Consider the following 26,784-nt stretch of genomic DNA (forward strand, 5'->3'; position numbering starts at 1 on the left):
AAAATATATCTGCTATAAATATAATTTCATTTATGCATGTATTAAACATACATGCAGTTTTAACAGTTAATGACATTCTAGGAATTGAATGAGCATCGCCCGTAAGTTTTTTGATTGCCTGCAACAACAAAATTAGTGTAGGTATAGTGCAGCTGCTTTCATTGCTAGTGTCCTGCATAATTATTTGTTAAAGCTCAGTAGTGTCATCCTCATCACTTTCTTTCTGATGTCTTGCTGCAATTTCCTCCATAATATCTTCATTTTCATTATAATATTGAAGACTAACATCAACAGATGCAAACTCTTCATAGTTTCTGATGTTATTCATGTCTAATGAGATGTTCAGTATGTTCTTTTAGAGAAATTTGTGAGTCATGGTTATATTACTTATTTACATGAAAACACAAGGCACAGGTAATGCTATTTGTTTGATTAGAAGGCTAGATATTTCGGTCTGAAATCTGAAACTTACAGACCATCTTCGGTGGCAGTGACAGTTGATTACAAGGTAGAATGCAAACAATTTATTGATTTGAAACAGAAAGAGCTGCATGATGTTATACTTACAACAGTGTAATGTTATAACTGAGGAAAAGGTTAGTCATAACAAAAAAAAAAAAAAAATTATGACGTTATTCCAATCAGACTTTCCCATATCTTCAATAAAGATAGGCAGTCATTCTGATTCAAGTTCGGGTGATGAAGCAAGGTTTCAGCACTCTTTATAAACAAACACTCAAATTTGTACTGACAATGATGTAGTATGTGTGCTTCAGACCAAAGAATATTGTGGTCTGTGTCTATGCCGTGTTCTCTCTCCCTGGTGTACCAAGTTCCTTGTGACTACCATCTATCCTATTTCAGATAAACTGGGCACTCAATAGAAAAGAGAATACAACAATAAATCTGACTTAGCTCAGGAAACAGACCATAATATTCTTTGGTCTGAAACATGCCAACTACATCTAATCAAATAAACAGTTATTACCTATGTCTTGTGTTTTCATGTAAATAAGGAACATTTTCAGTACTGGTTGTATCAGGCATATTCATGATTGAGTACTTAAAATCACATTGGGTAAAACAGTTCTGAATGGTCTTGTTATTTATGCTTTGCCAACTATTAGTAATAAACAGTACCGCTTGTAAAAGATGAACTTTTGCACTTAACCTCCTTAGCAACTGTCAAGAACTAGTAAAATTTTTCTTATTTCCATTGTAATTCTATGTTCCAACTCATAAGCCAATTTTTAATAAAATGAGATGTCATCCATTCATTTCTATTGACATGGTACTAAACTGGTAGACTCTCTATTCTAATTCCTTTAAAGCATCAAGGCTAGGCCTTTTTTTTCCAATCACCAACAACTTTCATTTACCAGATCCTGACATTATAACACTGTTACACGATCCACTGCTTTCTTTCATCTGAATAGCATAGTATAGTTATAACACATGGAAACATCTGGTGTGGCACAATAAAATAGCTCTGTTTTATCAGCATTGAAGACATTAGCACTACATTTTTGAAGCAAGATTATGCAATTTTTCTAACCTTATAGTAGAGGTTACTGGCTGGCCCAATTAAATGGAACTATGTCTCAAATAAAGCAAATTTTTGTTACATTTTCATTTTGTTTATGTTCTAGACTTGTCCCAATAAAACTGCTTCCCTGTTTAACCAGTATCTATTGTATTATGATAATAGTATATGAAAATTACTAACTTCCTACTGACAATTTCCTCCAAATTAGTCTGTTATCTGCCAAAACTGCAATATTGTCAGAACTTACATGTTAGTCTTCTAAAGTATTTCTTAATCAATTTAGATCATGGTCTTCCTCTGAGTCTTTTTCCTGGCATCCTGTATACAAACACTTGTTCTGTTATTTCCTATCCCATTCTGTTTAAGTCACCATGCTACCTTATATCAGTTCTGTCACATTTCTGAATGCATATTCAGAAATGTGATCCTTCCTAATATCCTCATTTTAATATGATTCTGCACTGATATCATCTGTTTATGCAGCTGAGTTTTCACAGAACTTTCATATCTGTGATCTAGTCTTTGATAAAGTGTTTTATTTCTAACCTCTTTCAGATCAACAAGTTAAAGCTGACTCATTACTATACCAGTTTTTTTGAATTATGTTGTGCATTTCCATATGTACAAGGGTGTGCTGAAAAGTTGTGATAATCACCATGAAGGAATTGAGGTAGAGCCATTTAACTTACACATTATTCTACATATTCCCAACAGTGTTATACACTTGTTATAATGCTGCTGCATCTTTTGCAATCCTCTGAAAAAAAAAGTTTTTCCCTTGTTGCACAAACTAGTGCAACAGTCCTCAGTTGCAGATATGATTTCATCATCTGTGGTAAATTTTGTTCCTTTCAAGTGTTTCTTTAAATTTGGGAATAGGAAATAGTCAGATGGAGCCACCAGGTCTGGCAAATAGGGTGGGTGAGGCAGACATTGAAAGCCCAAGTTGTGTATTTGTCTGTTGGGTTTCATGAGCAGTACCCTACAAGTTGGCATACTCTAAACGGATAGGTAGATCAGCGACCATCTTTTTAGAAGAACACTAATTGTACATCTGCAATCATGATGATGGTAAATCTGGCCTTGCAGACCATGTATTGGATACAACCCACAGGATCTCTTGGAAGAAAACCACCATGCTCTGCCATAATAAATTAAAAAAGGAAAAACTGTTTTTAGAATCTGCAGCAGCACTCAGAAATCAATCGAATTTAAATAAATACGGATGCATAAAACTTTCCAAAATTTGGAAAACCCTAAAGTCTCAAACAAAGTTTGGTGAATCTTAGATGCAGACTTTTCTTGTAGCGTGAAAAACTTGATGATGGACTGCACACCTCTGTGTCTTCGAATTTCTTCAAAACCTCTGACATGTCTTCTTATATATCCTAAAAGAAAAAGAACAAATTATTACAATTTGATGAAAAATGGGGTTTAAAGCATTTTAAGATATGTTCTTTCTTGTGGTTATATAAGTTGCTTTAACATCATTTTTGTTCTAGGTGTTTATCAGAACTTTTTTCACCCCCCCCACCCTTCCATCATAATTTGCCACCTTAACTTTACAATTATGTCTAAACAGCTGAAATGCTTTACTTGTTTAATAGGTTCCCCATTCAGGATGTATCTGATGCTCCTACTATTTTTATAGTCTTTGCCCCTTTTTTATTGCTGAAGACTTGTCTAACATTATTTGCATAAAGTAAAGAGCTGATCTGAATATTTCCAGTTTTGATATCATGACTGTTTTCCTTCACAATGTGATCTACATAGGTGATGGGATAACTGGAGCTAGTGTGCCCCCCCCCCCCCCCCCGTCTCGCATCTGATTTAACATTCAAACCAGTGCTTTCTTCACTTCTACCTGCTGACTTACACCACAAATATAAAGCATGTATTGCTTGAAATAATATCTCATTTATGCCATCAAATTGTAGCGTTTTGAATGGCCTTTTCTCTTGGCACCTTGTCATGTGCTTTTTCCATTTCTAGAAAACTTAAATACAAATCCTTTTTATATTCTAATAATTTTTGAACTATTTGTCTTCCAGTTAAAATATGATCCTGAGAATCTCTATTTGACCTGAACCCAGCTTGTTCTTTTACAAATTTCCTTTTGACAGTACTTCTTATCTCTTCTCACGTATACTAGGAATAATCAGTATAAAAATTCCTCTGTAATTCTCACATTCATTTTTTATAGGTGTGTATTATGAGAACTCTATACTATTCATCTAGAATTGGCTTTCTGACCATGATTCTGGATTATGAAGTACAGCATCACACAGATATACAGCATCACAGTAGATGCTGACTTACCTGCCAAGAACTTCAACACAAACTCTTTTCTAGGACTGCCTCTGTCTTGAGTCTGGACTTTTGACCCTTGTAGTCAATTTCACTATGTTCCTTCTGCTGAATCAATCAATGTTTTCTTTACATTTGCAGCTAGGTCTTAGATAAAAAAATTAAGATTTTTTTTTTTTTAAATAATCAAAGTCTAACAAATGTAGTGCTGTCCCAAAAACTGCTTTCAATAAAGTCTTTGTGTGTAATGAACATAGGGAATTCATTAGCACCTAATGGACATTTTGAGAGGTACGTAAAGTAACCTCAATCCTGGCAAGGATAGAAAGAACTTCCTTATGTTGTATACAAAACACCATGTATTTGCAGGACAAAGAGATCTCTGGTCATGAAATGAGAACATTAAATGGGTGTCTGCTAGAATTACCTAAAAAGCTTAGGACTAGCAGGTCATGCAACCAATGAAAGTTATAGAGTGGAGTTTCTCAAAGTACTACTGTTTCATTATTCTAGATGTGAGCTGGACTAAAATTCTGTGAATCATTTCAAATGAACAATATCTATAAAACAAACAGATAACATGCTGGATCATATATTCTCCATACATTAAATAGTTCATAACTTAGTTCTAGTTCTAAACTATTAAACTAAAGAGCACTTCAGAAAATATAGTGGAAGCTATTCTGCAATGGAGGATAACAATGCCTTTGCTTATGTAAATTAAAAATTCTATGAATCATTCAGTAAAAATTATATAATATTTATAATCCCTTTATACTGCAGAAGAATTAAATGGATTATAACTTATTCCTCTCTTCTAAGAGTTGTGTACTTTGGATGATTGCTTAAGCAAAAGAAGTGCCACTTCCATTTCTTCTTTCTTTTTTTTTTTGCAATAAATAAAAATGTTAAATAGCATTTTTTGTGTTATTGTGTCTACTGTATATTGTAGTTACTTTTTTAAAAAAAGATTCTTTTACACCCAAATGAGACACTTGAAAAATACAGCTTTTTTTTTTGTACAAATTAGTATCCTACATACAAATCGGTCTTTTCTAGTCTGATATTTTCCCACATTTATTATTATTATTATTACATGACACCTACAGGGAGTCCAAGGACTCATCATGGGAGGGCACACTACTCTACTTTGCTAAATACATCTCATCCTCTCCACTACTACTTAATTCTTGTGTTAAAAATACTTTTATACACAGATAAAGATTAAAATGAGGCAACATTGTAACACCATCTAAACAGTAAATGACTGGTTTTTCTAAATACTTTAAAATATAATTAATTATTAAAAAAGAAAATTTCTATACCTCATCTTTGAATTCGACATATGCCAATCCTTTAGAATGACCATTTCTATATGTTACTAGTCGAACTTCTTCAAGTAATCCATACTGGAAATAGAACAAAGGATGAAAAGTATAGGCAGGCTTATGTGACATAAATGCAATGAATAATTAGTTCATTGTAAATTCTTAAATACTTCTAGTAGTAAGACTTATACGTTGGTTAGACATAACTGGTAATTAATTTACGGAATTAACAACGCATATGAAGTATTTTAATTAAAGATAACTTTAATGAATCATTTCTATATTTCTTTTTGCTTTGTTAGTTCCTTAGTGCACATACCATATCTTTATGTTCCTGAAGATGGCAATGTGACATTGCCGAAATATAGAAGTGATTCATTAAAGTTATCTTTAATTAAAATACTTCATATGCGTTGTTAATTCTGTAAATTAATTACCTCTTAAATACTTGTCTTCTATTTAGCATACTTTTAGCATGCACAAAAAAGAAACAGATTAAATAGTAACTCAGTATAAGTATGAAGCACAATTTCTATATTATATATACAGTAAACTCTCAATTTAACAGACTAACGGGGGCTAAGGGGTGTCTGTTAAATTGAAAGTTCGTTAAATCATGAATTTTTTAAAATAAAAATATCTTAATATTATACTGCAATTTTATTAATATTAGCACTGTAATAACAAAAAATTGTTTTACACACAATTTTTAACACAATTTTCACACTTTTAGATAAGTTAATGTGAAGTTAATGTTCGATGTTGAGGCAAATGGTTTAGGTAATCCTGCTTTGGAAAAACTATCAAGTTTTTTTTTAACTTTTGAATTTTGCTGTTTTTTTATAATTAACTCCCTAAATTACGAAAATGTGTATAATAAAACTGCTGCAGAAAGTCACGGCATGCGACAAAAGAACCAATTACAGTGCGATTGGTGTGTGATCACGTTCTAATCATTGCCGAACATGTTTTATGAGTGGTGACTCATTTATGTCGGCTAAATTACTACAGTGTTTTTTCAACATATTCGCCAAAATTTGTTAAAAATAACAGGAAATAATAACAAAAAATAACCTGTTAATTTAATTATACGCAAATCTTGGTTAAAACCTTTTTAAAATTAACAGCGTGTTAATTTTCATGTGACATACAGACCGGAAATTTTGTCTGTTAAACCCGAAGTCCATTAAATCAAAGGTTTACTGTACACACACACACAAAAACACACATTTTCTATATGATATCTGATGGCATAAAGAAATGCCAGATTCTATTATTTTAATATGGTGTTTTAAACTATTTTAATTATGTACTACATAGGTTTTACTGTTGGATAAAAAGAAGTGACTGTTAGCTGATTTGATAAAGTTCAACTTTGCTCCCTGTCATTGTGAATTATTAATTTACAATGTATATTATGACCTTCTTTCTTGACCACTAGTATTAATAAATTAAAGACTTAATTCGGTATGTTAGTCAAGTAAATAATTGTTTAATATCCGACTAGTTTCACTGACTAATATCTGTCAGCATTTTCATTAGTCAGTGAAACTAGTCGGATATTAAACAATTATTTACTTGACTAACATAATGAATTAAGTCTTTAATTTATTACAATGTATATATTTTACACTAAAAAAGAAAAATATACAAACATTTAGATAATACTATAATGGGTTCTCCCTGTTAGCCTATTTTTAAGCAGAGCACTTAGAGAAAAGCACTTGGCATGGCTAAACTAAAATCTGCAGTCTGGCTCCATGACCCAGATACACTATATTTATTGTAGTTAAACAATCTTTCACAGATATGTTTCATATAGACACATCCTTCAAGTATTATCTTTTTCTGTTTACAGAATGATAATGTACATGTAAAATGGTACATAATCAATTAAAACATAATCCAGCCTAACAAAACAGTATCCTAAAAATCTAATACATTTTGAGGAAACTGTTTTGTTTTAATGATGCAGTCCTTGTCACAGAACTCAACCATTTTCAAAACACATTTATAAGAGACATTATAAAACATAAACCACTACATTCCTCTCCTCTAAGACACAAGATCAAAGCAATACTTATTCCCATTTTCTATGTCTTGGGTCATAGTGAAAAATAAATAAATAAACCAAAGTGAAAAATAAATATAACCTCCACACCATGTTTAAACCACATATCAAACTAATTACCTCATCTGTTCACTTATCAGGGAAAACTCCATTGTATCCTCTAATGTATCCAGGAATATATAACAAGGCTGGTGCCTACAACCTGACATATTACACACAGAAAGGAAGATCAGTTAACAAAGAACATAAGTACATCTGATACCATCAATCATTATGGCAAGTCAGGACTGGCAGACCATGCTTTCAATACTCCATCAAGCTGAATTAAATGGAAGACAACTACAAGTTTGAGACAATTTTTGGAGTTGGTGGTGGCAAGGAAGCAAAGCTGCATTAATTTATCAAAAATTTGGGAGAAAGTCTTTTTAAGACCAACTCAGGACAATTTTGTTAATTATTAATTTACAATGTATATATTTTACACTAAAAAGAAAACAGCCTAACATTGTAAACGCTTTACCTAACTTTAGAGCTCACCAAGATAGGGCCTTAGTTCTTTTGTTCAATAAAATTTTGAATTGCTTCCATTACTACTACTACTGCTGCTGCTGCTTGATTGTGAATAACTATCTACTGCGAGAAGGCACTAAGAGCCTAATAAGATCAATAAATAATCTTATTTATTTTGTTATTTTAGTGCTGTGTTTATACTGTTAAACAAGATCAAAATTTGTTGGTGTGGTTGGTTGAGGGCATGAATGTTTATAAATGTCTTTAGGTGGGAGATTGCCTCATGTGAAACCACAGTCTTGCTTAACGGAAGCATGAAGAGGCTTGAAATGTTTCATGTTTGGCCTCTGAAGCTGAGGTTCCAAACTATGTAAAAATAAAATTAAAATAATTGGGGTGCTTAAGGATCAAAGCTGTATAACTGAGAGGCGACCTCCACATAGCCTTTAAAGGAATATGGATACACCAACCAGGGCTTCTGACCTAATGTCCAATCCTCACATTCTCGTGGTGCACCCTGTTAGGTATCTGGATACTGAATACTGAACGAATGAGGATGGGCTGGTAATTTGGGACTTAGCTGACCAAATTGTATTCTTCTTGGCTTAAACCACAAATAAAATGATGGTACATGACAGAATTTCATGCCAGCAGGGGAATTGCCCAGTTAAATAAGGCCCCCCATTGTTTTTGCCAGGGAACCAGGGTAAAAAGCAAAAAGTCAGCTACTGGAACAAATCCTGAAACACACTCCAACTGAACATAACCAGAGTTAAAAAGCAGTACTATTAACATAAGACGCCTGAATGGCAAAGAAATGGAGCTGGCTGAGGAATTGGATAAGTACCAGATCAATATAATAGTGGTGACTGAAACAAAAAAAAAAAGACAAAAACTGGTGAGATCTTTCTAAGTAATAAATACAAAATATTATATTCAGGTAATAACAATAATTTAGTATTCAACACTAAATATGAGGCTAATCTTCTTGAATGGCAGGCAATATCAAGTAGAGTGATGTGGGCAAATATCAGAATGGGGAGCTGCACAATGAGACTTATTTGTACCTATAGTCCCACAGAAGATTCTACTAAGATAGAAGTGGAGAAATTTTTTGAGGCTTTAGAGAAAGCAACTGACACAATGAAAAAGGAAAAGTTGGTCCTTATTGGGATCTAAACAGCAGAGTAGGAAATGACTGTCAGACATACAGAAATATTTTGAAAAAATTACTGTTGGATTTCTGCTCAGAACATGGACTGTTATTAATAACACAATGTTAAAACATAAAAATGTGCATAAATTCACATGGAGAGAAGAGGCAAAGAATAAAAAAGCCTCATTGACTATGTTATTGTTGATAGTGATGTTTTCTCACTGATAAGGCACTACAATGTACGGAGGATTTGAAATTGGAAGTGATCACCATTTAGTCTTGAGCAGGATAAAACTGAATTTCAAGTTGAAAAGAAGAACATGTAAAAAAGTTTTAAAGCGAATAAAAGTTAAGCAACTCTCAGATGTGAACTGTAGACTAAAATACACAAACATTATTCAAGAAAAAATGAAAGAGTTTGAGAATATGAACCAAACCTTGGAGATACAGTTATATGGCGTTAATGGGGCATCATATCAAGCAATACTTAGTCTTTATTTGAGTTGTAAGTCAGCAGTTAGAATTGAAGGAAGTACAGAAAGATGGTTTGATATTAAATCTGGTGTCAGACAAGGATGTACATTATACCCTTGTTATTCATTATCTATATGGATCACATTATGAAGGAAAGCAGTATTAAACCTGATATCAAAATTGGAGATTTTAATCTCGGCAATTTACTTTGTGCAGATGATGTTATACATCAAAATAAATCTAGTACAAGTCTGCAAGATTCCCTGACGAAATTGAATAACTGTTGTAATAAATTTGGTAAGGACAAAGAGGCAGAAACCTTGAAAATATCAAGGTTTCTACTTTGAAAATATGGAATAGGAGAGAAATTAGTCAAAACACTAAATATACAAGCCAATGTTCAAACCAATTCTGACTTCTAGTTCAACACTGGACCAAAGACTAGAACAAATATGAGAGTCCTGAGAAAGATTAGGAGTGTGAACACCCCTTATTTTAATATGATATCGCCATATCAATGGCAATATCATATTAAAAAGGAGGATATTAGGAAAGAATTTGATGTTGTTAGACATCCATAATGTGTTAACAGATCTAATCTCAGGTGGTATGGTTACTTAAACAGAATGGGAGAGGAAAGATTAGCAAAACACGTGCTCTCTGCCAGGTTGGCAGAAAATAGACCTAGAGGAAGACCAAGATATAGATGAATTGATACAGTAAAAAGTGCCTGAGAAGACAGGTACAATGAAAGAATTTTATGCTGGATGGGGTTCTGCCTGGTTTTACAAGTCTTCGAATATAAGATCTGATAATGTTGGAGTCTTGACAGATAACAGATTGATTTGGAGGAAATTTGTTGATAGGAAGTTAGTAGTGATGTAAGTTCTTCATATAGTACTATCATATATCCTGTTCATCTCTTGAGGGTACATGTCATGAATTTGATGGTGATGATGAATAAAATAATTAAAAATGGTAAGAAAAACAATTTCTTAGCCCATCCAAAGTATTGATGTACTATAGGTTTAACCTTTTGTGAATGGATACATGAAAAAAAAAAAAAGTTGGCAACAACTAAAGTTTTCCCAATGATTAGTCAATAAAAGATTCTGTGAAGGAAGTTAATCTGCACACTGACAACTGAACAAAAAAAACATTATATTATAAATGAAGCAATAATTAAATTTAATAAACAGTTAAAAAATGACAATATCTAGTCCAGCAGACATCATAGACAAAATATCTAAACCTAATGTCCAAATCTAATTCAGACCAGATCATACATACATGTGAAATGCAAAATGGTAAGTGATAAACATTATATGAATTTCTCATTTTAAATGGATTGATGTAAATGTAAGTAAACAGATACAAATCACAGACCTGCCAATTTTACTTTGTAAATTAGTTCCCACATACAATTCAATTTGTAGTACCTGAGTGCTGTAGTGCAGTGGGGGTGCTTAAGGATCAAAATTGTATAACTAGGAAAAGAATTCCACGTAGCCTTTTAAGGAATTCAGAGAACTGAACAGGGCTTCTTATTTAATGTCCAATCATCACCTTCTTGTGGTGCAACTCCTTAGGTATCTACCTGGATACCAAATGAACCAGGATGGGCTGGCAATGTGGAATTTAGCAAACCAAATTTTATTCTTATTGGCTTAAACCATAATGCAAAATGATGGTTCAACATGAGAGAATTTTATGCTGGCTGGGATGCTGCCTGGTTAAACAAGTCTCCCGTTGTTTTTGTCAGGGAACCAGGACAAACAGTGAAAAGTCAACTGGAACAAATCCTAGAACACATCACAACTCAACATCGACAGAGTTCAAGATTGGCACCATCAACGGAAAAGAAATGAACTAACTAACAGAAGAATTGGATAAGTACCAGATCAACATAATAGATGGTAATGAAACAAAGAAGACAAAAACAGGTAAGGTCTTTCTAAGCAACAAATAGAAGATGTTATATTCAGGAAAATGAACGTGGATAATGAATGAACAAGGATGGGCTAGCAAGTTGGGATTTAGCTGACCAAATTGTATTCTTGTTGGCTATAACTCAAAATGATGGTATAACATGATGGAATTTCATGCCAGCTGGGGGTGTAATCTGGTTAAACAAGGCCCAGTTGTTTTTGTCTGGGAACCAGGGTGGACAGCGAAAAGTCAGCTACTGGAACAAACTCCAACTCAACATCTGCAGATATCAAGGGGTTGGCACCATCAACATAAGAAGCATCAAAGGAGGAAAAGAAATGAACTAGCATTAGAACTGGATAAGTACCAGATCAATATAATAGGTGTTACTGAAACAGTGATGACAAAAACAGGTGAGTTTTTTTTTCCAAGCAACAAATACAACATGTTATATTCAGGAAATAACAATCAGAGAAAAGAAGGAGTAGCTATAGTATTTAACACTAAATACGAGGCTAATCTTCTTGAATGGCAGGCAATATCAAGTAGAGTGATGTGGGCAAATATCAGAATGGGGAGCTGCACAATGACACTTCTTTGTACGTACTGTCCCACAGAAGGTTCTACTATTGGAGGAATTTTTTGAGGCTTTAGAGAAAGCAGCTGACACAAAGATAAAGGAAAAGTTGCTCCTTTTTGGGGATCTAAACAGCATAGGAAATGATTGTCAGACATATAAAAATGTTTTGGGAAAATTTGGAGAAAAGAGCAAAGCTAATAATCACTGCTAGATTTATGGCCAAGCATGGACTAGTCATTACTAACATCTTCAAACACAAAAATGTGCACAAATTCAAATGGTGAGAAGATGGAAGGAATAAGAAAATTATCATTGACTATGTTATTGTTAATGGTGATATTTCTCACTGGTTCAGGACACAAGAGTATACAGAGGATTTGAAATAGGAAGTGATCATCATTTAGTTTTGAGCAGAATAAAATTGAATTTCATACTGAAAAGGAGGATGTGTAAGAAGGTTCTGAAACAAATCAAAGTTTAAAAGCTATCAGATGTAAACTATAGACTCAAATACACAAACGTTATTCAAGAGAAACTGAGAGTTTGAAAACAAGAACCAAGAATACACAAACGTTATTCAAGAAAAACTGAAAGAGTTTGAAAACAAGAAAGAAGAAGAACCTTTGAAATTCAGTGGCAAACTAAAAAAAAACTTTGATTCATTTTGCTAGAGAAGCAGGTGGTGAGCAATCTGCAAGGATAGAAAAATCAGAACTCCACGGTGGACTCGGAAAGTTAAAGAGGTAGTGAAGGAAAAGAAGAAAGCATATTGAAAGTTCTTGGCACATTAAGTCACCTTGTGCTCTTAGGGAATACAGAGAAAATGCAAGAAAGCAAAGCATTGTGTAAAATTAGCTAAACAAAAGTCATGGGAAGACTTTTGTAACAACAATCAAAAATAAATATCAGGAAGGTATTTATTTTTGATTGTTGTATCTATAGTAAAATATCCTGGAGGCTATTGAAAACACTCAGAAATGGAGGAAAGGGTGCTGTAAAAGAAATCAGAGATGATAAAGGGGACATGAAAACCGAGGATGAAGATGTTCTTGGTGTATGGAGTAATTTGAAAGATTGCTAAATGAAACAAGCAGTGACAGAATGGTAGTAGAAAACACTCAAAAGGAATGCCATCTGGAATACATATCTGTACTTGAAGTATAAAAAGTCATCACAAACCTGAAATGTGGGTAGACAGCTGGAGTAGATGACATGTGACCAGAAATGCTAAAATATAGAGGTATAAAAGTTTTACAGTGGCTACACTGCATAATTCAGAAAGCTTGGTCAGAGGGTTGAATTCCAGATGATTGAAGTAGAGCACTCATAGTACCCATCTATAAAATAAAGGCAAATGTGATAATTACAGAGGAATTTCTCTACCGAGTGAAGTAAGATTTATGCAAGTATTCTTGAGAAATGGCTAAGAAAAATTGTGGAGAAGCTTGGAGAAAACAAGTTGGGTTCAGATCAAACAGAGGTTGTCAAGATCAGATTTTCACTTTAAGACAAATAGTTGTAAAATCATAGGAATATAACAAAGATCTGTATTTAAGTTTTATAGATCTGAAAAGGCACGACAAGGTACCAAGAGTTAACTGTTCAAAATGCTCCAACTAAAAAGCCAACTGAAATCTTTCTTAAGAGAATTAACCCTTTAACTGCTGATTTTATATTCTACTGACATTGTCTCATGTGCTGAATTAATTTTGCAAAAAATTTATAAATAAAAATCAATTAAAATTCTTACTGAAGTAAGAAGTCCGGACAGCATCATACATTATTTATATACACTTGTTCACTCACAAAAATGTCAATAATAGTGTTTTATAAAATTTGCATAATCAAGGGGTGTCCACTTGATTATGCAAATTACACATTAATTTATGTAGAAATTAATCAAAATATATAAAGAGCATATGATTACATAGTTGTACCAGTTCAAATTTTTCTCTTTAGATGTCATACAAGGACAGAAACCCAAGTCAAATAAACTTCAATTGGTTGGCAATAGATGGAGGAACCAAGCCATGAAGTTTGAATATCTTACGACGATTCTTTCCATACTAAAAAATTGTCTGAATATGGAAGGATGCCAACCATACATATACGGACTCAGCAAAGCAGGCGTGTATTTCCGAGCCAGTAATAATACGTTCTCAGCAGTTAAAGGGTTAATTAACATCAGCAATGCCTCTTATAATTTTTCCCAACTTTGCATCATCAGCAAACAGCTGAACAGCCCAATCAATCCACAAGAAATATTAACAAATAAGTTAAACAGCAAGGGAACAAGAAAAGATACTTGAGCACACCACTGGTTATCTTCTTGTTTTTGAGGCACTAGTCAGTCTATCATACACAATTTGTCAGTATCATTGGAGACAATCTCCAATCCATCTAACCACCAACTGATCTATCAAATGCCCTGAAAAGTCCAAGAAGATCACTATATATGAATGTTCTTTATCAAACACATTCATTACCTTATCATAAAATGCAGATAGGCTGCTAAAACAAGACCTACCCGTTATGAACACATGGTGATCATAATAAAGAATCCTGTGTCCATCAACCCAATCCTGTATTCCGTTCCTAACCAGACTACAACCAGATATACAGACTGTTTATAACTAGAAACTTCTGTCCTAGAACTATGTTTGTTTGTGGAGTAGTACTATTCTACCTTCTTTTTATTCCTTAGGAGCCTTTTTCCACTGCAATACTTTCATTAAATAACTAGGTCAAGGCAAAGCTAACTATTTTGCACATTCCTTAAAAATACGTGGTGACACATCATCCATTCTCACAGCCATGTAAGCATATAACTCAATCAACACCTGGTTGATACACTTCTGATTCTTTCACTACTAATGCTCTAATATCTGCCTCCCATCTTACATGTTGCACAGCATCATTCACACAGTACAACATACATGGATAAAGTGCTCATTAAATAACTCCACTACATCCTTTTTTATGTTACCCAGTAACTATAAGAGATTAATTTTTTTTTTTAATGTTTAAGAAAGAATATGACTAAAAATACATCTATAACATCATTATTAACTAAGAATTTGAATTTCTTGACATATCTTCTAGTTCAATATTTAGCTCACATAACCTTAACTCGACATTACTGGATTTCAATATTTTATCCCCACCCCTCTCTCTTAAGAGAAAAGATTTAAGAGTGTATTAGACAGGAAAGAGTATAAACATACTTATAATAACTTTCAGAATAAAAAAAAAATTAAAAAAAAATAAAATCAGATTTCATCTTAGATGAAACCATAAGATTTACAAACCTGGCTATCCCTCAGCACAAGAATAGGTAAAGAAAAGAAAAGAAAAAAAAAAAAAAACAGTTGAAATAGTTCTTCAAGTTCTTCTTTAGTTGTGCTAAAAGGGAGGCCTTTAACAAACAATTTCTTCTTTTCAAGTCATAATAATTTTCAGAATCATAACTTTCAGAATTAAAAAAATAAATAAATAAATAAAAAAATCAGATCTCATCTTAAAGAAACCATAAGATTTATAAACCTGGCTATCTCTCAGCACAAGAATAGGTAAAGAAAAAATAAATAAAATACCTGTTGAAAAAGTTCTTCAAGTTCCTCTTTAGTTGTGGTAAAAGGGAGACCTTTAACAAACAATTTATTCTTTTCAAGTCCAGTGGTAAACTGCTCAAAGAAAGAAGTTTAAACATTTTATGTTAACTATCTCAATTATTATAAAACAAATTTTTAACATGATGAATTTTTAAAATTAATCTAACATAAAACAATTAAGATAATATGTTGCATCATTCCTATTAAGAATTACTAAAAATACCATATAACTCAGACAAAGAAGATTAAAAAAAAAAGACTCCTGGGGTAATTTCAAAAAATAAGATGCTACATTCAGCTAATAGTTATAAAGATAAGGAAGAAGTAATAAATCCAAATCCCCTGATTAAATTGTTTCTAGAGATTAAAACCCTAATGGACTTTTGTACAAATGACAAAAGGAAATGCAATAGTTATTCTTGATTCAAATGTGTACAAAAGCAAGATGAGAAATTTACTTAAAGATGTCAATATTTAGACAATTGGGTAAAGATCTCAGATAGAGCACTCACAAAACATATGATTTAATAAAGGATCTTTGTAATTGGCCTAAGGAAATCAATGAACATATTACTTCAGAACATCCAGTCATTCTATATATATATATATATGGTGTTTCTATGATTCATAAGGAGGATGTTCCACTTAGACCTATTGTGGATGCTTGGCATTCTAAAAAAACTAAGGACTTTATGAACAAAGTCAAGGCCTTCTTTACCAATGTTTCAAGATAAAACATGCTACCATTAGAAGATATTTTTTCACCAGACACCACAAGATATTTTAGCATTGGCTTGACAATTTTTTATTTTTATTTTTTGAGTTTGAAGACCTTTACTATGAACAAACAGAAGACCTAGCCATGGGAGTATCAGTTTCCCATATTTAGCAAATATGTTTATGGAATCATTTGAAAAGACAGCCCTCCACAGATACCATACAAAATCCAAAATCTGGCTTAGATCATCAACAAATTCCTGATATGTGCCCTCAAGGGGTGTACAGGATATGATAGTACTACATGAAAAATTTACATCATTACTAACTTCCTATCTACAATTTTCCTCCAAATCAGTCTGTTACTTGTCAAGACTCCAACATTATCAGATCTTATATTTCTATCGTCTAAGGTGCTTTGTACCGTATCAATCCACCTATATCTTGGTCTTCCTCTGGGTGGTTTTCCTGCCAACCTGACAGAGAACACTTGTTTTGCTAATCTTTCTTCGCCCATTCTGTTCAAGTGACCATAGACCATGGCTTAAATTTGTAAACAATATATTCATCTGTCCAGTCTCGAATCCCTTTAAATTCAACGACTTCCTCAATAACTTAAATCACAAAATCTAATTCACAGTGGAAGTTTAAAGAAATAGAATACTTCTTTTTTGATGTTCTTATCTCAGTAGTAAACCATGGCAAACTTTCCTTTGAAGTATACAGAAAAAAATTCAACACTAGAAGATACATACATGCTATGCCACACCACCATCTGGCCCAGAAACAAGCTAATATTAAAACAATCAAAGAAAGAGTATACACAATATCCATTGATAATATCAATAATGTTGTACAAAAGCCATTACATAATCCAGTAAACATACAGCAGCAAGCAAACTAATAAAGTGCAATTTCCTTGCCTTAAATACAAAATGTTACAGATAAGACAGTGGAAGTGCTTAAACCATACAAGTTAAAAGTTGCCTTCCAATCTCTTTAAACAGTCTCCATGACTGAGTGTCTGAACAGTCTCATTCTCTTTTCAAGAGATCAGGAGTAGACAAAATTTTATGTGCATACAGCATTTGCTACATTGGACAGATGGCATGATATGGAGATATCCACATGAAAGAACATACCACAGATGTGAAAAAACAGTGGGTGCTTTGGCAGCTTACAGGAATGCCATATATTGAATTCAACAACTATGTATGTAGAGTCAGAGAAGTCACTGAAATGTTACACTGTAATAAATATCAAGGTTTCATTGTATAAAATTCACTGTAATAAATACCAAGGTTTCATTTTAAACCAACTTTGGATATAGTACATTAAAGACCTGAACAGCTGTGAAATAGGATATGACAGTCATTATACAGCACACCAATGAACCATGTGCCTGACATGTGTTCACCATCTAGTTAAAGTTCCTTCTATGTGACAGTTGTTACTTTAGAAATCACTCTTTATGATAACAAGCTTTTACCCTCAAATTTATACTTTATCCTGAGGACATATGCAATAAGATGTATGAAACTGGTCAATTTACACAATTTCTTTTTTCCTTGATGCTTCTTATTCGTGTTCATGTAAGATAAGTCATAAAGTTTAATTTCAAGTTAAAAAGGCAGTCCTGGAAAAGAAAAAAAATCATACTGAAACTTCCTCTCAAGTAAGTCAGCAAGTGCCCATAGATAACACTGAGAAAAATGTAGACAAGATAAATTATGTGCCAAAGTCACTAAAAAAATACATGGGAAGACCTTGGATAGAATTGAAAAATAAATATCACGAAGACAGAAATTTTTTTTGGAGGATATTGAACATACTTAGGAATAAAGGAAATAGTACTACAGCAAACTAATAACAAAAAAATCTGCTGATGTTAAAAAACTTATACAGTTGCTTCACAAAGGCAAGCTCTGTATAAATGGAATTGGAGATTAAACGGTGATTAAACATCGAGATGTGTAGTAATTTTTTTTCAAAAAATGTTAAATGACACAGGCAGTGATGACAGAAAATATTCAAGAGATAATGCAATTACAGTACATTTCATTACTGGAGGTAGAAAGAGACATGAGAAACCTGAAATACAAAAGGCAGCTGAAGTAGTAATATCTGCCAAAAAAAGTTTTACAATTATTACAATGCATAATTCAGAAGGCCTGGTCAGAAAGTGAAATTCTGGATTACTGGAGTAAATCTCTTGTAGTATTCATCTATAAAAAGGCAAACAAAACTGAATGTGAGAATTACAGCAGAATTAGTTTCCTTGCTGAATCCAAGATAAGATTATACAAGCATACTTGAGAAAGAACCTCCCAGGTTCAGGCCCAGAGGGGTAATGTCAGGAATTAGATTTTTACTTGAACACAAATGTACTGGAAATAAACTATGAGGGCAGTAAGTAATAATAATTACATAATAATAACAGGATACTTTCCTTTAGTATTACACAGTGATCAGCATTTATTTCAGCAATTTATGGAGACTACAACCATGTTAAAAATAATTACTTTAATTTCCTGATGTTTTGACCTTCATATTAAGTCATCATCTGGAGTACACACACACACACACACACACACACACACACACACACACACACACACACACACATATATATATATATATACAGAGACAACTATATCACATTTCAAACAGTATGCAAAAGAGACAATGATTTGATCAACAGTTATTCTACTGGAAAAAAAAAAATAAAAACATCAAAGCTATATTCTATTTATAACATCATCAGAGTACAATTTCATATAGATAGTTTTATTACAGCACAAGTGGTGTCTTAATTTAACATGAGAGTTGTTATATTAGAGTTAAGATCCTGGATTATGTACAGTCCTATTTATAATCAACTCTAAAGTTATGTGGATAGAATATGTGCCTTCCATATTCTTGGAATTTTTAGACCATCATTATTGTTAAGATTAGATGGTTGATAAGAATTTCACAGGCCTCCTTAAATTTACGTTCATACCAAATTTTGGTGTGATGTAAACAACAGGTGCCTTTCCAATCAATTCTATGTAGAGTATTCAGGGTATGATTAGAAAAGCCAGATTTACCATAGTTATTGAATTTAATGTGCTGTTTATGTTCCTTTTTTTCTGATAAGAATTGTGCATCTTGTTTCACCTATATAGGACAAATTACAGGTACAATGTATATGGTATACTCCAAGGTGGGTCAGCAAAGGAAGTGGATCCTTGGATTAGTTTAGTTAGTTCTTTAATTTTGCAGGAGGTTTAAAGGTGGCATTAAGGTTTTATTTCTATAGTATTCCGTTTATTTTATCTAGTATCCCTTTAATTATGGAATGGTTACAGTTTGTAATCTAATTTATTTTTGTTTTTAAGTGAAGTCTTGTGAAGAATTTTGTTGACAGTATTTTGGCTGTAGGCATTTTTCAGGAAGGTATTGCTGATAACTTTTAATTCATCTTTAAATGTTTGTTTACCGGAGCAAATATTCAAAGCCCTGTTTTTTAGTGTATTAATGGCACCTAGTTTTTGTGTTGGGTGGTGGTAGTAGGAGTTTATGTGTATATATTGGCCAGTATGTGTACGCTTCTGGTAAACAGTGAAGGAAAGGCTGCCAGAAGGAAGACATGTGACAAGTGTATCTAGAAAAGGAAGGGTGTTCTGACTTTCAATCTCAACTGTTAATTGTATGTATTTGTGATATTTGTTTAGGTGGTTAAGGAAAGTGGCTAATGACTGCTGCCATGGGACCAGATAGCGAAACCATCATCATCGTATCTAAGCCAGACTTTGGGTTTTAAAGTACAAGAATTTAGAGCAAACTGCTCAAAATCGTTGTCTCTTTGGCATACTGTTTGAAATGTAATATAGCTTGTCACTGTGTGTGTGTGTGCATGCGTGTACATGTGTGCGTGCGTGCGTGCGTGTGTGTATACTCCAGATGATGACCTTAATATGAAGGTTAAAACGTCAGGAAATTAAAGTAATTATTTCTAACAAGGTTGTGTCCATAATTTTATTAAAATGAACAATAACAGGATAAATTCATAGATTTAATGAACAGCAAGGATTAATTCAGTTATTTAATATAAAAATAAACAAAGTATTGTGCATTTCATTTTCTGATATCTGACAGCTTTATCAGGAAGGTGAACATTATAGAAAATACACAAACAAGATCAGAGAACTTCTAATCCAGAGGAATTTGTTTGAAACAACATTACCCCCAATTAACTTCGCTGTGGCAAATGAAAAGGATAACAAACTTTCATTTTTAGATGTTCTAATAAAAACTGATGGAGGAATGTTGTTAAAATATACAGGAAGCCAATCCAGGAAGATATCTCCAAGCCATTATTTTTTATCATCCACAACAAAAGTTAGGATTTACTGCAACCATCAAGTTTCAAAAATAATTAAAGATAATGAAAAGACCAATTCCTTTAAAATCACTCTTCTCTGAGAAATCAACATTTTTCATTGATCTAAATTAGCAGCTGAGACATATAGTACAATTTTAATATAATATTAGAACTGCTTTCAAATCATACAGAAATTCCTATGTATGCCTAAAGAGAGTTCCTTTTGAAAAACACTAAGGAGTAAAAGATTCCATGTTCCTACACTAAAGCAGGCATCAGAAAAACAAATAAGTTCTGAAGTCTCTCAAAAAAAAAAAAATAATAATAAAATAAATTTAAAAAATAATAATAATAACAATACCCAGATGACATCAATCATAAAAGGAAAGGTAAAAATGGCATCACTGCACCCGTTTTCTCAGATTTCATGAAATGAATTGGTCATCTGTCTTGATGCGTTACCTAGAAGACAATCCCTTGTTAAGGAATCCTCTGAAGTAATTTACAATCACATGGCACCTTAAATGGGACCTAAGGCCTCACATATGACTAGTATGCAATGCTGCTCAAAAATGAAAGGATTACTTCTGATATGTCAAACTTGTGGCTAACTCATTATTAACAATTCAAGCATAACTGCTGGAAGTTCTTGGATCTTGTTTGTATATTTTCTAGTATGTTCATCTCCCTGCTAAAGCTGTCATACATTAGATAGTGAAATATGGCAGTGTGTTTATTTTAACACTAAATCAACAAATTAATCCTGCTATTATAGTTATTATTTAACACACACACACACACACACACACACACAGACAGACAGACAGACAGACAGACAGACAGACAGACAGACAGACAGACAGACAGACAGACAGACAGACAGACAGACAGACAGACAGACAGACAGACAGACAGACAGACAGACAGACAGACAGACAGACAGACAGACAGACAGACAGACAGACAGACAGACAGACAGACAGACAGACAGACAGACAGACAGACAGACAGACAGACAGACAGACAGACAGACAGACAGACAGACAGACAGACAGACAGACAGACAGACAGACAGACAGACAGACAGACAGACAGACAGACAGACAGACAGACAGACAGACAGACAGACAGACAGACAGACAGACAGACAGACAGACAGACAGACAGACAGACAGACAGACAGACAGACAGACAGACAGACAGACAGACAGACAGACAGACAGACAGACAGACAGACAGACAGACAGACAGACAGACAGACAGACAGACAGACAGACAGACAGACAGACAGACAGACAGACAGACAGACAGACAGACAGACAGACAGACAGACAGACAGACAGACAGACAGACAGACAGACAGACAGACAGACAGACAGACAGACAGACAGACAGACAGACAGACAGACAGACAGACAGACAGACAGACAGACAGACAGACAGACAGACAGACAGACAGACAGACAGACAGACAGACAGACAGACAGACAGACAGACAGACAGACAGACAGACAGACAGACAGACAGACAGACAGACAGACAGACAGACAGACAGACAGACAGACAGACAGACAGACAGACAGACAGACAGACAGACAGACAGACAGACAGACAGACAGACAGACAGACAGACAGACAGACAGACAGACAGACAGACAGACAGACAGACAGACAGACAGACAGACAGACAGACAGACAGACAGACAGACAGACAGACAGACAGACAGACAGACAGACAGACAGACAGACAGACAGACAGACAGACAGACAGACAGACAGACAGACAGACAGACAGACAGACAGACAGACAGACAGACAGACAGACAGACAGACAGACAGACAGACAGACAGACAGACAGACAGACAGAGAGAGAGAGAGAGAGAGAGAGAGAGAGAGAGAGAGAGAGAGAGAGTCAAAATCTGTAAATTCTGTAAAAGGCACACAGTAAGATGACACAAGAAAAACTAAAAACTCTTCAAATACATTATAATTATATGAGTAAATGTAAATTTTATGTGTAAATGGAACATCACAGAGCATATACAGCCTATACGTTGTAAATCAACAATTAGAATTAAAGTGTGCCCTTATCTTACACTTGATTTTGATATAAATCAGGTATAAGACTAGGGCAAACTATCAGCATTGTTATTCATCATCTATATGGAATAAATTATGAGAGTGACATTAAATCTGATATCAAACTGGGCTCTTCACTTTATGGGGTGATGATATATTCCCAAATAAATCCAGCACAAGTCTCCAGAACTTTTTAAGTTCAACTGGATAATTACTCTAATAAATCTGGTATGACAACAAGGAACACAGAGAACTTAATAATTACCATACTGTTATAACTTAAAATTAACTAGTAAAATAGATAATTATCCTTTTATCATGCTACTTTTTATCTGTCTTGCATACCTTGAATTTTTGTTTAGAAACTCCCCCCCTCTTATCCTCACATGGGGATACAAATACAGGTCTTCCTTCTATTGGATAACGATCTTTTTTCAATGCAGCTTCTATAGAATCCTATACATAAAAATAAAAGAAAATTTATAATTTGCATTTATTAAGAAAGAAACCAAGACAGGACATTCCTACTTTGTTTTCTGATTAATAACATACTGTCAAAAAGTTGCAATCCAACTCAGCTGGGCAATGTTATTTTAAAGGAAATTCACCATAATAAAGTTTTTTTTTTTTTAATCAATCTTATACACAAAAGGTAAAAGAACCTATTAACACATCAATACTATGCATGGTGAGAGTTCTGAGAATGAAAAAATCTATTGACATTTTTCTTGAAGACTTGGAGGCTGTAGTTGGAGAAATGAGGAAAGCTGTTTCAGAGGACAGTGACAAGTGGAATAAATGAGGAAGTAGCAAAACAGGTTTGGTATATTTATATTAATACTGAAAATATATGTTGGGCTGCTGCTGTGTCTGTTTTAACAGGCCCAATAGAAAGGCAAAGGAATGATTGTCAATTCAGTGGAGTGGTATCAATGGAAGTATCTGTGGATACAGAGCTGTGAGAGCAGAGGTTGAAGTAAATCAGTAAGGAAGGGATTATCTATGAGCCAGATTACTCTCCTCTGGATAGTATGAAGAATTTTTGGGCAGTTTTACATGCACTACCCCAAACTAATTTTTTTTTTTAGTTTGGAAAGTGTTGACCATTTTTGTTACCTTACTGTAGCAACAAAAAAAAAAAAAAAACACCATGTATGGCAGTGTTTTTTTTTTTTTTTTTTTTTAATGTTTCTGATATTTTTGTAATTTGCTGTTCCATTTCAGTACTGAAGATAGTGAAACCTAGATGAAAATTTTACAATTAAATATGAAGATTTTTTCTGAGTTTCTGTCTTTATTATTATTATTATTAGATTTGTACAAAGTTGCTGAATAGGGGGTGATAAACATTGTCTATCTCGAGTGGAAAAGAATAAGTTGTTTTTTAGATGATAAGAAAGCTACTGATATGATGTGAGCCAGAACAAGCTGGAAGCCAATATTTGTCTAAGGAGCAAAATATGATCCATTTTCTATATTACTGAGGATAATGACAGATGAGCTGAGATTGCTTTTGTAAGAAAAAAAGCCAAGATTGCATATTGGTAACATCAAAGATGATCAGGTTATTGAAGGATGATATGGAGTTCAGTATTAAAGCATTGGTTACATGATGATCTTGAAGCTTGGGATGTTTGAGCAGTGTACAGTTTGCTGAAGAAGTAGGACAAATGAAGTGTTGTGGACAGATTAGTGGTGATTGTGAGTAGGTCATTCGTGTACAGGAGATAGAGAGTAAGTGATTAAACAGATGTTTTGTTTGTTTTTGAGTTTAATTATGCAAGGACAGCTATGGTCATACTGCACCAAAACATGTGTAATGAATAAGAGGTTTATATAGGTCTAAAAACTATATATAAAAATCAAAATAACAAAAATCATGAAGCATTTCTTAGAAGTATACTATTTAATAAATAAGAGAACATAAAATCAGTGTAGAAAAACAAATTTAAAAAAGTATAAAAAAAATTTAAATTCATAAAATGTACATAAATCGAAAGTTTTTTGAAAACCAAACTAACAATAACTTAAACTAAAAAGTATATACACCCAATTCTCCATTTACACAGTAGATTGGTTCCAGTTATTTCATATGTTTTGTTTGAAAATAACAATAAGTTATTTTCAAACAAAACATATGAAAATTATTGAATAAAACTATTTAATTTTAATGGAATATTTTTTATTTTAAATACTTATTCAACGCATATACATATGTATCTTTCTTAAAGAAAATAATGTGCCACTAATAAAACAGAAATTCGAAAAGGCCCAAATACACCCACGCATACAGTTATTACTTAAATTTTATTCGGCATTACTTTCTGACAGTAGCCACATTCTTTTATATGAAACTGGAATTAAATCACTTCCATCACTTGAAACACTTTGGCCGTCCTGCTCATACTGTAATGGCAAAACGTTTTCTTCAGTAAAAGGAACTAAATTAGCACTAATTTCCAATAATTCTGAAGGTTGATTTTTTTTTTTTTACCACAAACTCTATAATTAATTGTTGAGATCCTGTTTTGACTAGATCTTTGTATAATTCTTCATATCGCACCATATATGACTTCAGTTCACATTTAAACTGTTCATCTCGTTCAGTATTTGGATCATGTGTAAGAAAATGACTTTGCAATTTATTAGCCATTTGAAGACCTTCTTTAATTAATCCTGCAGTGAGTGGAATCTCTTCATCATCATCACTTTTTTCTTTTTCATCGAGATTCTCAAGGACATCTATTATTTCATTATGAAGGTAGTGATTGCGTCCTAGTCTGGTGGTTGTATTAGATGGCAGAAAACAAAATTCCACATTCAGGTGTTCTAAATCAGGATGGCCAGGCGCATTGTCTATAATCAATAAAACTTTAAAGTCCAGATTTTTTTCCCCAACAAATAGTGTTTAACTTCTGGAACATTGATTCTGGAACCATTCATTAAAAATTTCTTTTGTAACCCAATCTTTTTTGTTTGTCTTCCAGTGCGCTGGTAATGTGTTAAAATCCACACCTTTCATTGCACGCAGTCATAGGGATCGATTAATGAGTAAAGGTTTTAATATATGATCTCCTGGAGCACTGCTGCAAAATAATAGATTCACATGATCCTTAGCTGCTTTAAAGCCACCATTCCTTTGCAATTTCACTATATAAGTTCTACTTGGCATTTTTTTTCCCAACAAAGGCCGGACTCATCTGCGTTCCAAACTTGATCAGGAGCGTAGCCACCATTTTCAATAATTTTGGAGTTCTGAAAGAAATTCCCTAGCTGCTGGCTCATCTGCAGATGCAGCTTCTCCTTTTATTTTTGCATTATGAAGCACATACCTTTTGAGAAATTTTGTAAGCCAACCTGTGCCTGCAGAAAAGTTCCAACTGCTGTTGTTTGATGTTGTTGGCTCCTTTTCCTGAATCTGTTCGTACAACCGTAATGCTTTCTGTTTGTCGACATTTCCATCTAAAGGTATTCCTTCTTGTGAGCAATCTTCTATCCACATCACTAGGGCCTTTTCCTTCTTCAAAATTTTACACATACCTGTATAACTCTATTGCATGAACAGCATAAGTAGGGCTCAGACTGCTTATAAAGGTGACTAAAATAAAGACTACACTCGGCAAAATGAGGATAGTCGATTAAAATGAATAATGGATAGTACACAGTGAAAAACTCACACATATGCATGTCATCACCCCTGAAAAGGAAGGAGTGGGCTAGATGACTACGACCCATGTGGAGCCAAGCAAGAATGATTTCCTCTGTTCATAATTTAATTTCATAATTTAATTTCAGGCTTAATTTAGTAATGCTTATTATTACTCTCTCTGTTCCAAGATGGCTGCGACTGGAGTAGGAGTTATTGTCTGATAATCTGCCAATAATCTGTGTATAGTAGAGGCAGATGGTGGATGTTTGAAAAACGAACTGACCTCACAGACTCTTTTCCCTTAATCCCAACATAGCTTGGAATCCAACAGAAATGTACATCAAAGTGTAACACTTGTTGTAGGTCTAGACTTCTTATTGCCTGAAGAGAACTTTGCAAGTTTGTATATATTATGCACCTTTGGTAGTGATAGAATTGGATGTATTTTAGTGCACCCACT

General features: G+C 33.5%; 1 protein-coding gene across 1 annotated transcript in view; it reads right to left on the reverse strand.

Moving 5' to 3' along the window:
- Positions 1-26,784, reverse strand: part of LOC150095621 (spliceosome associated factor 3, U4/U6 recycling protein-like) — a 256,994-nt gene that overhangs the window by 18,915 nt on the left and 211,295 nt on the right. The window contains exons 19-21 of the mRNA XM_090409926.1: positions 23,021-23,131; positions 15,495-15,584; positions 5,179-5,262 (exon numbers count right to left, since the gene is read on the reverse strand). Coding sequence (XP_090266052.1) covers positions 5,179-5,262; positions 15,495-15,584; positions 23,021-23,131 — 285 coding nt within the window. The remainder of the gene's footprint in view (positions 1-5,178; positions 5,263-15,494; positions 15,585-23,020; positions 23,132-26,784) is intronic.

The sequence above is a fragment of the Typopeltis vanoorti genome, chromosome 20, assembly GCF_054136105.1.
Source record: "Typopeltis vanoorti isolate ZY-2024b chromosome 20, IOZ_Tvanoo_1.0, whole genome shotgun sequence".
Lineage (NCBI taxonomy): Eukaryota > Metazoa > Arthropoda > Arachnida > Uropygi > Thelyphonidae > Typopeltis > Typopeltis vanoorti.